This window comes from Chironomus tepperi, unplaced genomic scaffold (genome assembly GCF_022539635.2).
Source record: "Chironomus tepperi strain 1889 unplaced genomic scaffold, CSIRO-AGI_Ctep_v1 contig_445, whole genome shotgun sequence".
NCBI classification, from domain to species: Eukaryota; Metazoa; Arthropoda; class Insecta; order Diptera; family Chironomidae; genus Chironomus; species Chironomus tepperi.
The window spans coordinates 4895454-4912137 of NW_027226567.1; the positions used below are offsets into that span (position 1 = coordinate 4895454).

At 32.9% G+C, this 16684-nt stretch overlaps 1 protein-coding gene across 1 annotated transcript in view; it reads left to right on the top strand.

Moving 5' to 3' along the window:
- Positions 1–16684, top strand: part of LOC139098288 (uncharacterized) — a 136282-nt gene that overhangs the window by 88082 nt on the left and 31516 nt on the right. The window contains exons 13-18 of the mRNA XM_070650425.1: positions 5643–5759; positions 5928–6127; positions 9286–9435; positions 15120–15293; positions 16241–16379; positions 16453–16668. Coding sequence (XP_070506526.1) covers positions 5643–5759; positions 5928–6127; positions 9286–9435; positions 15120–15293; positions 16241–16379; positions 16453–16668 — 996 coding nt within the window. The remainder of the gene's footprint in view (positions 1–5642; positions 5760–5927; positions 6128–9285; positions 9436–15119; positions 15294–16240; positions 16380–16452; positions 16669–16684) is intronic.

A 16684-nucleotide genomic window follows, 5' to 3' on the forward strand; every position in this document is an offset into this window, starting at 1 on the left:
AAGTTTCTTGTTTGGGAGCTACTTATTGGCTGGATGTGAGAGGTATAAGTAGTCAGTTTGGGTGAGAATTTGATGTTTTGAAGTTAAGTGTTTGTTGAGCTTGAGTATAGTGGTGGAATGAATTCATTTTGCAGTTCGAGTCCATTGTATTTCGACTTTTAAGGCAATTTAAAGTCTAGTGGACTCCACTTCAGTAGTCCGACCATCTTTGCTAGAGAATAAATAAGGTTTGTAGGTGAAATTAAATTTTTCTAGGCTTATCAAGAATTTAGCTAAGTATTCAAGCCTATGCTGCATTTTTCATCAGTTGTATCTGACCCCTAGCTTCCTCATTATCTCAGGTATAGTGTTGTGTCTGGAGAAGTTAATGAACAACGCTTTTTTGAGATCCTAAATTCAATGTTCATGTCAAGTCTAGTTCAAATTATTCGGTACGTCACAATATATTCAAGTTCGTTCCAGTAAAAACCCTCCACGGTAAATTTGCAACTCTCGTATCTTTCCTATTTTAAACAACACCGTTCGTGTTAGGTTCTTACGTCTCACGTTGGATACTTTTTGGCTCCGACGTCATTAAACTTCCAAACTTAAGAAGCTGAAGTATCTTAACTTCCGAAAAATAACTAGACTGATTGTGGGATTTGAACACAGGAGCTCAAATTAAACACCAACTTTCTTGGACCTCCACTTTGTCAAATGAGCTACCAAGGCGATTTTGCTTCTTTGTAAATGTGATTTAAACACCTAATTTAACAGCACATCCGAAAATTTCTCATCTTTTAACTCAAATAAAACATCTTAAACTTTTCAAATCACCAAATTCTAAAGTTAAGCTGTGACTAATTACAAAAGATAAATCTCAATACAAACAATGCGCCTTACCCTCATCACCTCATCAAACAGAAACAAAAAAAAAAGTTTCTTCTTCTAATTCTTTCATTATATTTTTTTTTATTCCACTTTTCTTACCTTGTTAGCGAGGTACAAGTACAAACAGTGGTGAAGGTTGTAAAAGTGAAAATGATTTACAATTTACTGCTACATTCGCATAAATTATTCAATACTTTTTTTTTGTTGCAAATTTATTTTTTTTTTTACATTTTGCGTTTCTTACGACGTCATCTTCCACATTTCACACTCATCTTCGCACTTTGTTACCATTTCCATGCCTATGGAAATTTCATTTCATTTTCGTTTTTCGTTCTTTTTTTTTGGGGTATATTAAACTTGCCAAAAAATGTCATGACTTTGTGAATTTAAGAAGATGAGACGAAAGAATGTGAAGGACAACAAGGCATTGTTGACAGATCAGACGACATTGATATATTCTCGTTTATATATTCCTCCTTTTATCAGTATGTCTTTGGTATATCTAACAAATATGCAAACAATACATGACAATGTGTAAAGGAATTGTTTTGGTGAAAGTATGGATGAATTAATGGATATTTTAAGGAGGATGTAGTGGGAGCTGAGAGGGGAGTCAAAGAGGGTTCCGCTTTTTAATTTAATTTAGTAACCACGACGGTAAAAACTCGTTTTCAGCAAGCTTATATGGCTTTTCAATTCAAATGGACTCTAAGTTCAATATTTGATGGGCTGAACTAAAGCTCAGTCTGCCTTATGAGCTAGAGGCTCTGTGATTTGTACAACACTAATTAATGCTTCTGCACGAGTACCTCATAGGACCTAATGTACTCTGCCATGTACATAGTAACAGTTCGTGTACGTAAGACTTCGACAAGAAAATCATCAGATCCTAGTATATTATTATAGACATGCCAAGCAATTTAGACCATATTATGTGCCAAAGTCCTCAAAACTGCTCGCGAAAAACGAATTGGGCTTCTTAACGAGAACGGTGAAATATAAGAAGAGCTTCCAAAATTAGGCATGACCTTTGATCGAACCTAAGTCATATGATACGTTAGACCAATGCTCTACTATTTAGGCCAATGTGGTCTTTCAACTGCTAACTTAGAAACTGGCTTAAAACCACTTAAGCTAAGTTTTGTACGGTTTGTCTATTTAGAAACCTTTCTGGTACCGTGACAGCTATTTCGTGTCCAATTTGACGACATAAAACGAAATTTCCCAAAACACAGAACCCGAAAAATTCCAAAGCAACTACAGAGTCCAATAAATCCATTAAAATTTGCTAACAATTCTTCAATCCATACTCAAACTGACTCTTAATATAAATTTCAGAGTTTGCCATTACCACAATGCAAATTTATGTAGAGGCAGAGCCGCAGCATGTTGTCAAAGACGACAATTTGTTTCAAACTAAAGAGGAAAATTTTTCTTTTTTCCCCAAAAAAAGACATGACATGAGCTTTCTCATTGTTCCCCATTGTATCTTAATTAATCCTTCTCATGTGGATAATGAAAAATATTTTCTGAAAAAAAAAACAAAAGACAAAAAAAGTCGATATGGAAAAACAAGAATGGAGAAATGATGACAAAATCGGTCAATTTAATTCCTTTTATGTGGTAAGGCCTTAAAAAAGGCAGGAAAAATTCTTCCGTTTGATAAGCCTACTGTGAGGATTAGATTGAGGATTGTAAATCATTTTTTTTACCAATGTTCCTATTTTCTACCCACAATACAACTTGTATGAGCGGAAAAGTTAAATGAACAAATACAATAGAAACATAAAGGAATGAAAAATTGGTTTTAAAATGAAAAATTTTCATCAGCTTTGTTTGGGAATTTTTTTTTGGGGCTTTTCCTAACAAATTTTCATCAATGATTTGTTGGGAGTTGTTTTGGAGATTAATTGAAAATTGTGTCGAAATTATGTGGAACTAATGTGGGTTTCGGAGGATGAAATTGGATGTGTAAAATTGGATTAAATCTGGTAGTTTTAGGGGCTTGATTAAGTTTCTATTTTCAGATACTTTGAGTAAATGGGAATTTTTAAGAACAATGTGGATCCATAGCTAAATTATGATGAAGTCTATGGCAAGTGATATCTACGCGAGAGATACAAATGGAAAATACTCTATCACGACTATTTCGAAATTCCTGTTAAACTGAACCGAAGTGTATCTCGAGTTTTACAAAAAAGGCTCCGCTACAGATATTTTAAGGTTTTGTTAAAGCTTTTTTTATTAACATTTAATGGATTGGCAGCCAAATGGTTGTTCAAGAGCTATAACGCATCCTTCCTTTTGTGTGTCCTTCGGGTATTTGTCCATTAATAAATTAATACGTTGTCTTGGGTTATAACTAGTATAGCACTTACTTTGTTGGTTGAAAATAGAGCTAGAATTCGACATTAGCTGATTTTGCCGCACAAAATCTGAGACTCCTTCAATCTCCGGTCACAAGATAAATTTTAATCCATGTCTTCCCTTAGATAACATCTGCAGTTAGATTTATTGCTGTTGAACACTTGCTAATTACCAATTCCAAGTGCTGCAACCAAATTCTTTAAGAAGCTATAAATTTGGTTGAAATTGACACTTATAGTTTATTAATTGAGGCACTATGCATCCTTTACATATAACTTCATGTAACAAGTTCAATGACGGAGGGTCTAAATTAGCCAGGACCTCAAACTCACTATCTGTTTGTTTGCATTTCGTTATTCATGTACAGGTACTCTCATCCAATCCACAATCAACCAATTTTTGCTTACAAATTAATTTTTACCATTCCACAATTCAGCAACATTTCAACTTTTTTCCACCAAAAAAACCAGAAAAATACCTTTAAAGCCAGCCAGATAGCATAACACATAGATACAATTTCAAGAGTTTATCCACATCCGATAAAAATTCTCAACATTTTTGTTCTTCTTTCCCCTCATTTTTTTATTGGTTTTTAAACAACCGATATTGTGAGGCATATCCACATATGTATGAAATATTCTTTTTTTCACTAAAACACTCAAAAATGTCATCTCAAAGAGTATGAGAATCGATGATAAATATTCTCAGCTATAAAATTGAACATATAGAGCAATTTTCTAGTCACTTAAGTGTCCCCTTATGTGCGTCATACAATAAACATTTAAAGGAATGACAATGGAGTGCAATTGGAAGCACCATAATACATTATGTCTATATTTTAGACGAAATGACTTTTTATAGTCTCGTCTGTAGCGATAAGTCTATGTGAATTGGAAAGTGTAGGCACACTAAAGTCAAACATTTTTTGATAGCCTTTGAGAATCGAATGTGGAAAAATAGTTTGTGAATTCAATTTAGTGCAGGGGCTGGGAAGTTTGTTGGGAAATTTTTGTAACAAATTTAGTGTCATGTCCAGTTGGCCCAGGGGGGGTCGTTGGAGGCACGGGTCCATTCACCGACAATTGAAAACCGTTTATTTTGTAACATTTTCTGACTACGATTTTGGTCCAGTTTATTCAGTTCCCAACCCCAGAAAATGAATCAAATTCTGTACACGGACGCAGGAAAAAAAATGCAAAATTGAAAGATTTTTTTTCCGAGTTTATTTAAATCTCTTTTAATCGCTTTTCAAAAAAATTGTCCTTTCCAAAAAAAAAAAAATATCCGAATCCTTCCGCTTAGCTAAATTGCCTCGACTCATATCCAATATCACTGCTGGCGCCAATTTTCATTTATATCAATGGCAATTTTATTGTCAATTCAATTGAATACAGAGCATTGAATTGGGAAACGCGCTGTAAATCGATGAGATATTGAGGAAATTCCTTTATACTTTAAAGCCCTATAGTAGTAATATCAATTCAATTCAAGCTTTATTGTATGTGATACTAAATGTCAATTGAATAAATCAATATTACTTGGGAATTGAGAGAGATGTTAGGGATGGGGTGGAAGTAGCTTTTGTGCAGTTCTTTTTGTGTGCGAAATTTTATTTTTGTGAAATGATGAAGAAGTTGATCACTTTGACGATGTTGAGGATTTTTAGAATTTGATGTCGTTTTGGAATAAGATTTGATTAAATTCGGTTGGATCTTCTATATTATGATATTGTGGACTAGAAACTGAAGAAACTGAGTGACACAATGTTACGAATGTGCCATAACGGCATGAAAGTGTCAAATCATCGCATGTTGGTTTAAGGTCAACTCCCGTAAGATGCAGCAACTGCAACACCAAAACATGCACTAGTCGGGTACATTGTGTATTAAATTCTATTTTATCCACCTCTGATCACATCTGTTATTAAATCAGACGTGCTTATTCACGCAAAAATAGCATCCAGGTCACGCATTATCTAATCAACCGCAATTTTGCTGATAATTTTTTTTTCTCAATTCAATGAATCACACAACAAAAAAAAAATGCATTCTAATCACCGGAAACGAACAGCAGTCCTAACTTATTTCCTCTATTTTATTATTGATTCGTGATCACAATTCACAATATAAACACATAAAGCTATTCAGAATACCATAATATATAATATAATATTAAGAATGTGGACTTAACGTAACGAATACAAGAAAAGTGACAATTAATCAGAGATTTAGGGATTTTCAGATAAGGCACGACTCTTTTTTTCATCAGTGGATGGAAGACGGCGTTATGCGCATATATAAAAAAATATCTCTTTTATCATGCGATATTTATCATCATCATTGCCTGAGATTTTCTTTTATTTCAATATTTTTATATTTCCCCTTTTTCTTCTATTTTTCCTTTAGATTTATGAATACTCACAGCAAATAGATGATAATGTGGAGAAAGAGATTTCGTCTGATGTTACATTAAAAATAATTGACATGATACTCGTAAACGAGACATCACTCAATAAAGCAACGGTAAAGTATCGAAAACCATTAATTTTATTTTGATTGACAGCCATTTTCTTTTGTATGACAACGACAAATATACCAAAAATCTCTTTATTATATCCTTATTCATTCATTCATTCTGTCTCGTTTCACGCTAACAACAACAAACAATTTTGACGGCTGGAAAATTATCAGCAAGTACAAAGGCTTCAAGAACTTGTACAATTTGTCGCTATGAATCGTGAATCGGCATCATTTGTACTGCCGTCAGTTGTTGCAAATCCAAAATCCATTTCATCATCAGCCGCATCAATCTCGCCAATGAGACAACTTAAATCACTTCAGATTTTCAAGAGCAACATTAAGACGTTGCCATTTTCTTATCAAATATATGGGTGAGTAGTTGATTGACTTTGGTTCTTGTTTTTTGAAATCCTTGAGATTGTTTTGTGCGGATTTAAGGCTGTATTTGGTTGGTTGTACCTTAACAGACAATGGGAAATGCTTTTAGGTACCGAAGTGATATTGTCTGTTAGGGTTAACGATCAAATCTAAAATTTATTGACAAAAACTTTTGAAGATGCTAAGTTTTTGATGGATATCGAACTTCATTTTACAAGCAGCGGTTCGAGAATAGTTCCTGATATATAGTATCTAGCATTTCCATTGAATACGAGCTAAACAGCATACATCGGGTAATCAATCCAAAATCTGGCGAGACTTTGACTTGATGCCCAACTAATTTTCATACCAGTATCATGTCAGTACCACACCGACCTGGTGCTGGATTTCGGATAGATTAACCGAATTTTCCTTTTTAGGATTATCATAACCATCCTCGGAACACAAGGAACATTACTCCAAATCCAGTTTATTATCAAATCTAGACGACATTAGACTCAAATTAATTATCTCTACCACACAAAGAGCGTGCTCTCAATAGTAGTTTTAGATAAAAGCAACGCTCACGAGCAAACTTAACTAGTATGTTTAAAAAGAACTAGCTTAAGATTGCATGCTATTTGACTGTTAGAATATTGCAATCTTATTTGACTACACATCATTCAAAGTAACCACTCAATTTCAACTCCAAACTGAACATTTCGCTTCAAAATTCCCACAAGAACTCCATAAGGAACTACATTGCATACATTAATCCAACAAAAATCCATTATTGTTGTAAAATACTTTAATCTTTTCGTTAACGCTGATTTGCTTCGTTCTAAAACTTTTTTCTCTTCATTTCTGTAATGCAATTTACCCAAAATTGACAACTCAACCGTGCCATTGAAATGTTTTTTTTTTTTTCATCTTCTTCTTCCTCTTTCGTGCTTCATTTCATCATCCCTTTTTTTACTACTTTTTATACGAGATGACAAATTTTCTTTTTATTATTTTTATGTACTTGTAACCTAAATATCAACTCAAACATACAATTCATTCGACATTCGATTGTGTTAAGAAGAAATTTTTTATTTTATTACGTTGTCTCTTCTACTTCCTGGGTGTGAAATAAGGAATATGATTTCTTGATTCCTTTTTTTTTAGCTTGTGTATCGTACACATTTGATAGATATCAATAAAACATCATCCCATATTTCATATTCTTTCATATTGACATCATATCCTTTAGAGGAGATGAGAGGAAATAGAGAAAAAAATAGGAAATAAGTTTATGTGGATTGAACTTCGACACCATTTGATGAATTGAAGTTGGTGACATTGCTTTGGGAAGTTAGACAGTTTTGAATGATGGAATGTTATTGTACTGAGCTGTTCTGGAGCTTCTACTCATTGAGATTTAGAGCTGCGTATCAAGGGTAATAATTATTAAATGAGTGAGGATGCGCTGAACTCCTGACCAGACCTCTATACTTAGAAGACGTACAGTTTAAAGTAGGATCAAAATCATTTCACTTTCTGATAATTATTCAAAATTAGATTCAATACAATTTCTAGTAATACTCCTGTTAATGCCTCATTTAAGATACTTCTTTGTCCTGCTTCTAGAGCAACCTAGTGAACCCTGCTGTAGTTAGTTCGAGGCAGAAGATGAAGCCGATTTGAACACGCTCAGGTTCGTTCAATTAATTCAATCGATTCTAATTGAACTATAACTTACTCAATTTGACTTCGACCTCTGGCTGGAGATTAGGACACCTTAGGTTGTTCATCGTCATTGACATCTTGAGCAGGCTTTCAATATAGCATACTACTCGACATGAAGCTCTATTAGCAATTTGCTAAATTCAGCTTTTTCTAGTGAAAGAAAATTCTCAGAATCCAATAAATCCCTAAAAAATTCAAAACATTCCCCCAACAAATGTCCATAAAAAGATACCTCACAAAATATTCAAAAATATACCTCACAAAATATTCAAAACATCTACTTCCTGGTGCCGAATTTTTCATCATCTAAAAGACAGCAAAAAAAATTCCCTTCAAATTTATTTCACACGATGAAATATGAATTTATAACCCTCCTGTTTAAGTCATCCTTGTATCTACATAAATTTATGTACGAAGTGAAAAGAGAGAGAGTAAAGGAATGCATAAGAGCGCGCAATAAATAAATCATAAATGCCTTCGTATTGAGTACACGAGAGAACCATTTTGACAATAAAAATCATCATACTTTTTATAACATTTTTTTATATTATTCAAAAAAAAAAATTCTCGTACAGAGAAGCAATATAAACTGTTGGAGTCGAGTCGAGTCTAGATGCGGAGGAATTCAACTCTGTACCCGAGCAGCATAATGCAGAGAATCGTAGAAAAATGACTAGGATTTTGTATAAAAAAGTCGACTCGACTCTCCATACTCAAGTCGACTCGACTCTCCATACTCAAGTCGACTTGACTCTCCATACTCAAGTCGACTTGACTCTCCATACTCTAGTCGACTCGACTGTCCACACTTAAGTTGACTCGACTCTCCATACTCAAGTCGACTCGACTCTCCATACTCAAGTTGACTCGACCCCACTCAAGTATACTTGAATTCGTAGACGTTCCCAAGAAAACACACTGAACAGCTCGGCGTACCTACAATGTGTTCGTTTACATACTTACTAACTTTCTTTCTTCAAAATGTCACATGCATGATGGCATTTTACATATGCAAATTGAAAATCATAAAAGTTTAGTTTGTATTTGAATGAGAAGTTCCATGTCTCGTTCACGTTTATGTTTTTTAACTTGAAATTCAGTCATTTTCTTTTTTTTATCTTATTCAATTCGTTATTTCAACAGCAACTACTGCTTGTTTAGCATTTCATTGGCATGGATTGACGTAAATTTGTTGTAAAAATTTTTCAATTTTTTTCTGGTATTTTTGACAGATTTTGAGGTTATGTTCATAGTAATATAAAGTCATGTGAAAATCACTTCCTTAACTCCAAATCCATCCAGATTCCCATAAAATAAAAACTGAATATATTTTCAATCCGCAGATGTAAAAGAGTTTTGTCAATAAATTTTTATGAAGCACAGGCAGCAAAAGTTCATCAAAAATCACAAAAAATTTTCATCCTTCTTCTTTCCGATTTCACAGGGATCAGCTGTTTTCAAATCAGTTATACTTGTCAATTGATGGCAGCATCATGCTTACCGAGGCAATGTCGAATGAAAGTCTTACGATTAGTGTTGTGACATATAAAAATCTTACCTATTTTCTACCAAAGATGTACTTTTCAAGGAACAGGTAAGAGCTACTTTATTTTATGGATGACTATTTAAGTTTAAGTTAAAAATCAGTTGAGAGATAAAATTGATTAAACATTTTGAATTTTAAATGAATGATTTTGGAATTTGTAGAATTTTCAAGGTTTATGGTAAGGAATTTGAATTTTTATTAGTACTGTGGATTGTCATCTGGGTAATCATGATGAATCTGGGTTGTCATGATGAATTATACTATAAAATTTAATGATTTTATTTTGTTTTTATTGATTTTGTTGATGAATAAGTTGAAATTTTTAGAATTTTGGTGCAAATTGTACAATTTAATCGTTTGTAATTTATAGGAACTCTGGTAGGAATGATGAATTATAAATTATTAATGAAAAAGGATCAAATTAAATGATAAAGTGTCAGTTATACATGCCAATCATCCTGGGTATGCTAAATTGACACTTTAATCCTGTTTAATTCATGTATTGTGTTGCTAGCTCAATATATAGTTAGCGGAGAAATAGCATCAGTGGCCTAAATGGTGAAGCGTTGACCTTACGTGCCAAAGGTCCTGGATTCAATCCCAGAGCATGTCTAACTTTCGAAGCTCTCTTTTCCATTTAGCCTTTCTGGTAACTAAACTCAGGTTTATGAGTTCTGTGGAGTTTTGAGGTCTATGACACACATAACGTGTCTCCTAGATATGCCAACGATCTTATGATGTACTCGTGGCATCTTCATGATGGTCTTGTCCTGACACCCTAAAGAGCTTCCAAATGCGAATCCTACCAAGAACTGTAGACATAAAGGGTGAGACACAATGGATTACTTACCACAGTGTCTATCTTTTGTAGTAACCTAGGTTCTTAGTCGGAGCATGGTTCTAGTGAATATGAAAGCCCCTCCAGCTCATAAGACTGACCCTTCAAACAATTCCTATATAATGGTCCATTTTCCTAATTTAGTAATAAAGCTTGATCGTATAATCAACTCAAATCTATGTTAAAACACGTGTCGCCTTCAAGCTCTTCCAGAAACTTAGTATTAACTTCACCCCAAAATTAATTATCCAACATTCATTAAAGTCAATCAGATTGAGCTAAAAATACAAGTCTATTAAAAGCTCAATCAAATATCCAATTAAGGAAATCCTTAATTAATCTCCACATGACATCCATATTCTAAGAACAAGTATCTGACCTACATAGATACCCAAAATTCACCTCATATCGACACAAAACGTGACTTCTTCTTAAAGTTCCTTTCATGCAGCACCAAAAAACTTTAATAAATATGATGTCAATCATCAAATTACCAAGTGACATAGAGAATCAAAATAATATGAAGATGCTTACACCAAAAGGAACCTATTCGAATATGAAGTTTTTATGAAAGGGATGAAAGGTAGTTTCTTATTATGTTCAAATTAAGAACATCAAGAAGGAAAGGGATTCTTTGAATTTTTATATTATTATACACAGAATCAATGTTTATTGAATAGACAAGCACAGGCATAGAGAGGAAGGAAAAATGAAATAAAGTAAAATGAAGAAGGTTCTGCTGGTGATAATCATAACAATATTTTCTATTCTCAATGCGTACTCATTTCACTTTATGTTTATTCTCTTGTTTATTATATGCATGCACAACCCTCATCATACGGCAACAACAGCAAAAAAAATACTTTTTTTTGTCTTTCGTTTTGTACACAAAATATTTTTGAGTTTTGAAGGCTTAGACTGAGTTGTTGGTGATATTGTTTCAATGTGTTGGGGTTTGGTAGCTCAAGATGTGGCTGACTTGGGGTTAGATTGAGAAAAATCCTCGATTCCAAATAGACTTCAGAATAATAGGTTCTAGACATTTGACAGTGAACTTGTTCAGTAAATTCTCAGTATCAGATTCATCAGTAAAAGTTCTCGAGACGGAATTAAGATTGAAGATTCTTCTGAATTGGTTAGATCTTGATTCCGTCTAGAACTTGAGAATTGGTAAAATTCTAGACATGGTTAATCGTCTTAAATTCTTAGTAACCTCTTAGTAACCATGACGTCGTGTGGAAAAGGCTGCAATAAGTCGACTGTATGTCTAGTTACAAACTTGATATTTGTGGAACTTGGCATGAAACTAACTAGACATACAGTCGACTAATCGCAGTCTATTTTACTCAGGATAAAAAGTCAATGGTAAAGAATAAGTCAGAGCTCGATGTCTATTCAGATTTTGTATGGAGTCGACTTTTTGTTACAAAATCTGAGTTGACTTCGAGCTCTGGAATCAGTTAAGTAAATTCAAAGTCAGCTTCGTCAGTAAGAGTTTTGAAATTGGAACGAGATCGAGACTATTCCAGGATATATCGATATTTACTTACTTACTTGAACCATGCTCCATTTTGAAGCCTCACTTACAGATCAACTGTGATCCATGGCCTCTCTCAGATGTCGCCTATAACTGGTTCTATCGCTGGCTTTCGCCTGTCAATTGCCAATACCAAATGCAATGCTGTCTCTATCAACAGCTTCCTTCCAGGAGTTCTTCGGTCTTGAAACCTTGGTTGCTACAATAGGCTTTCCATTTGAATTTATTGCTTTCCGAATCATAGGATATCTTCAATATTAGTCCTGAATTTCCTGTCAGACTTGAGACTCAAAAAACCAGTAGATCCCCTTTCTCATCACGACAGATTGTGCAATATTTAGTTATACGTTTCAAATTAATTCAACAACTAGCTTCCAATCCTTAAAAAATTCACTAGACAGAAAAGAAATTCAGCTTAAACAAAACTCTACAACTCGCAAAATAATTTGAAATGCAAGCATGTTGTCAAGTATAAAACATAAAATTTTATGCATCCTCTAATGTTATTTCATTCATTCTCTTAATTATCTTCTTCATGACACGAGTGATTTTGAATTAAAAAAAAAAAAACAGAAAAAAAAACTTATAATTTAGTATAAAAACCTTTTCATCAACACTTATTATATCCACCTTTTGAACTTTTTCTTCCTCTTGCCTCTTCCGTCAGTATTTCCACTTCTTCTCTTTTTTTTATTCATTCCTCTTATTAACTTTAAGTCACATTCATTATCCTCAACTGTCATGGGATGATATATTTATTTACTTGTAAATGATTTATAGGCATTGCGATAGGGAAACAAGAGGATGGTGGGAAGAATATAACGAAAAGAAATGAAGGAAGAGAAAGTTCATTTATGTTGCGGACGATACAGAAGAAATATAAATTGAAGAACTTTCACTTCTATTAGGAGGCTGTCTGTTCTATATATTTGGATGGTCGATGACTGTTTGGTTAATTTTAATGCCTGTGCTAGAAATCTAAACTGCACAAGTTGGACAATTGATTCAAAATTCGACACAAAGTCGGTGTGAATCTTGATTCCTCAAAAATTCGGTTCCAACGAAGCGTGACTCTGCCATGTTGCCGATTTCAGACCAAATCTGGCACCAATTCAGTGTTGAACCTTCCTGAAGCCGAATTTATGAATGTTTAACCCATTTGTGCTATTCGGGAATGATCCACACATTTGTAATCCTTAAGCCTTAGGGACGCGGAGAAGAATTCCGCATTCTGCTGCAAACGCACTTAAAAGTAGAATTTTAAGACTCCTCATTGGCTATTTTATCACAAAAACCATGAAATTTTAACCAAAAATCCAAAAAATTGCTTTAAAATTTAATACACAACCTTAATATTTACTTCTTCTTCTTCTTCCCAAAAACTAAGGCGTCCCTGAACTATATAATATTCATAAAATTCAAGATTCATAAAGAACAAAAATATTACATAAATTTTGTGCTCTCACATAAAAGTTTATATCAAGTGCAATAATAATTCATGATTCACCTCTCGTAATACATAATTCAAATATCAAGGAAGGAGGAAAAAGTTTCTCATGATGTTCCTTCTGGTTCCTTCCTTATTTTTTAGTAGACTTTAATGTTATTTTGAAGGACTTTTAACCATAAGAAATTTGAATATTTACATATGTAGTTACTGTTATGCATGTAGATGCATATAATAGAGCTCTTGGGTATTTTTTGATAAATTAAAAAAGGATTTTGAATTTGATTTGAAAAGGCTTAAGATAAATGTCATAAGAAATACTTCATGCTGAGAAGGTTTTTGGACTCTTCATTTCTTCTCTAATTCCAATATATTTGGGAATAGGTCAAGTTTTACCTCAACAAGCTTCTTTATAGTTGTCTAGGTCATATCTTTTGTATGATTTGGTTAGGATGCTCTACAACTGTGCATATAAAAATGATGAGGTAGAATGATGATAGAGTTAGACAAAAGTGCAGTTAGGGATGGATTTTAGGTCATAAATCCTCTGTAGAGCAACAAACTCTTTCAATTTGCAAAGAATGTTTTTAGGGATCGTTCATAAATGCAAGTTTGCTGACTAAAATTTCATAACCACAGCTTAAGGACGAGGTATAAGGTGAAGCCAAAAACTGCAAGCCTGCTCATTTAAAACGCAGAAAATGCAGAAAAAAGAACCCTTAAAAATTGCATTGCTCCAAGCTTTCGGTATCTCTAGATGTGTCAAGATTGCAAGCTTGACAAGCATGGAGCATAGCCTGAAAAATATCGAATTTTGGTAAAATAGGTGGAATTAAAATAGAATTTCCTTGATGACTTTAGCGGTCATTCACTTATGCAACGTAATTAACAAATTCTAACTAAAAATTGAATGAAATTTTTCATAAAATAACAAATTAATTCAATATTCTCCTTCTACATATGTAGCTCCATATCTAATGAATCCTAATATAGCTACAACTACATACAGTAACACCTTACAGTAGAATTATTTAATCCATCAAAAAAAAAAAAAAAAAGAGAGCAGAAACATTTCATTCTCAATCCTATTTTATATTCAATTAAAGAGTCAGACTTGTGCTGTTCTTATAGTTACTGTTCAAATATTTGTCTAAGGTAATTTGATTTTTTCTTTTTTCAGAAATGAATGTTGAAATTGCACTCGTTCTGAATTTTATGTAAGCTTAAATAATAAATTTTTTGAATGAGCAAATAACATTTGGTTCTATGTTATATGATGATGAAGAGAGTAAGATGCTCAGGATATAAAAACAGAATAAATGAGTAGCAACTAAGCTAAATTCATCCAGATGATAATCACTGACATTACTTTTTTTTTTCATACAGCTTAAATTTTATTAACAGTCAGAATGACAAAAATAGGCATGACAATCTGATTGATGTCATATTCATTAATTCCAGCCTGACATTCAGTCTCATTTCACACAGTGCCAAAATTGATTAACTAAAATGAAACATCTTGAACTCATTTTGCCTAAATTAAAGTCATGACTATTAACATCTTTATTGTGAATTCAGCACAACGCTATTATGTATATCCATTTGAAATATTATTTCCAACCAGTTATAAAAAGGGTAAGGGATGAAGTAACAAATTTTATTGCTGACAAATTTCTTACAATTTTTCCTCATTCATGATGTCTTCTTTTACATGTTGCATAAGCCCACGCTCCACAGTCACAAATCCAAATGGATATGAAGAAGAACATGCATCCCTTCTTTTTTATCTCTCAACTATACACCAAAAAAAGAAGCGAATTTATTGCAGATCTAAAAAGACTTGAAAAATTCTCATAAAAATTTTTTTTATCTTTTTTCTTATCTTTTTGTGGAAACCACAAACGTTGTAGCTATGGTACTGACATCAATTACATTCCGGCATCAAAAATAATTTCATCGTGGCTGTTCTATTCGAATCATACGAGTAAAACCACTTATCTCAATTTACCTCTAAATGCAGCACATGTCGAAATTATTTTTCAACATGAAAATTCACCAAATAATGAATGGATTCCACTGTGTGGGTGAGTTGAAATGATGTGAAAAAAATTCCTTTTAGCCTTTTTTTGGGAATTTTTTGGATGTAAAATTGGAATTGCAAAGTGGAGAATGAATTTGACATGCAGTTAAATCAAGAGAAAATTTTGAGTCCGTACATAATTTCACAGAATCAACATTTTATCGGTTTCTATGTGATATGCTTAATTTGCATGAAATAATAACGATTCTAGTCTTAATTTGTAATAGAGTTGTATACAAATTTGGGAATACTGGTGAATATTAGAAATAATTTTATGTATTTTGGGAGTTTTTGTGAATATACTTTAGAAATTTAAAGCTTTGTAACATTTGTTTGAGTACAGACGATTTTTAAACGTGAATTCTACTCATTTTGTTAATATAAAGTCATAATTATTAACATTTTCAATGTAAATTCAACATAAAAGTCTTAAAAACATTCAAAAACAATCCTTTTGATTACATTCCCACATCAAGCTTTTGATCATTAATTTTGAATTGTTTAGCGACAATTAAACAAATTTAAAGCTAACAATAGCTCTAATTGTTGTGAGCAAAGCATTTTTGATCATTATTTTATTGATATTTAGCTTAAAAGTTGATTTTTTGAATGTTTTCAATAAAAATTCATGACAAAAATTGTTGGAAAAATACAAATTATTCAATTTTAACTGTTTTGAGTTTGGACTTCCTTCTAGATTGATAAGACATTTATGTAAAGCTCGTAATATCCATTTGTAAGCAATAACAGGGAATATTACTTACCCACAAATACTTCACCACAAATTCACAGTAAATATTCCAGAAATCATCTGAACACAAACCAAATATCCACTGCATTCCTCTTACATCCCCCAATTATTACATGTCTTATCAAATGATGTGTAAAATCAACATAAAATCCAAAATTTTAATATATTTTTTATTCATAACCTCCTTCTACCATTCTCAGCTATGATTCGAAAGCCACTTATGATCCAAGTTGGAGAACGGATTTGTGCATAACTGAGAATTTAATGGAGAACATAACGAGATGCATTTGCCCCATATCAGGTACATTTGTGGTGCTGTTGGTGAAGAAAAGCTTCAATGTAAGTCTCGCTGAAAAATTAATTCTTGTAAAAGACAAAGAATAATGAAAATTTCTCATCTCATTCAATTTAGGTATCATTGATGAAGCCCCCAAGCGTTCCAATGATTGTCGTCATCTGTTGCGGTTGCTGCTTCTTACAATCAACGATTGCATTTGTCGTTTTGTTACCAAACATTTACATTCGAAAATGTTATATAAGCATTAATTTTGCAATAATGCAATTCTGTCTATCCATATCAGCAACGATGTCCTTTATCATACTCGGATTGTTAAAGTTTTTACCGCAAGTAAGTGATGTGAAAT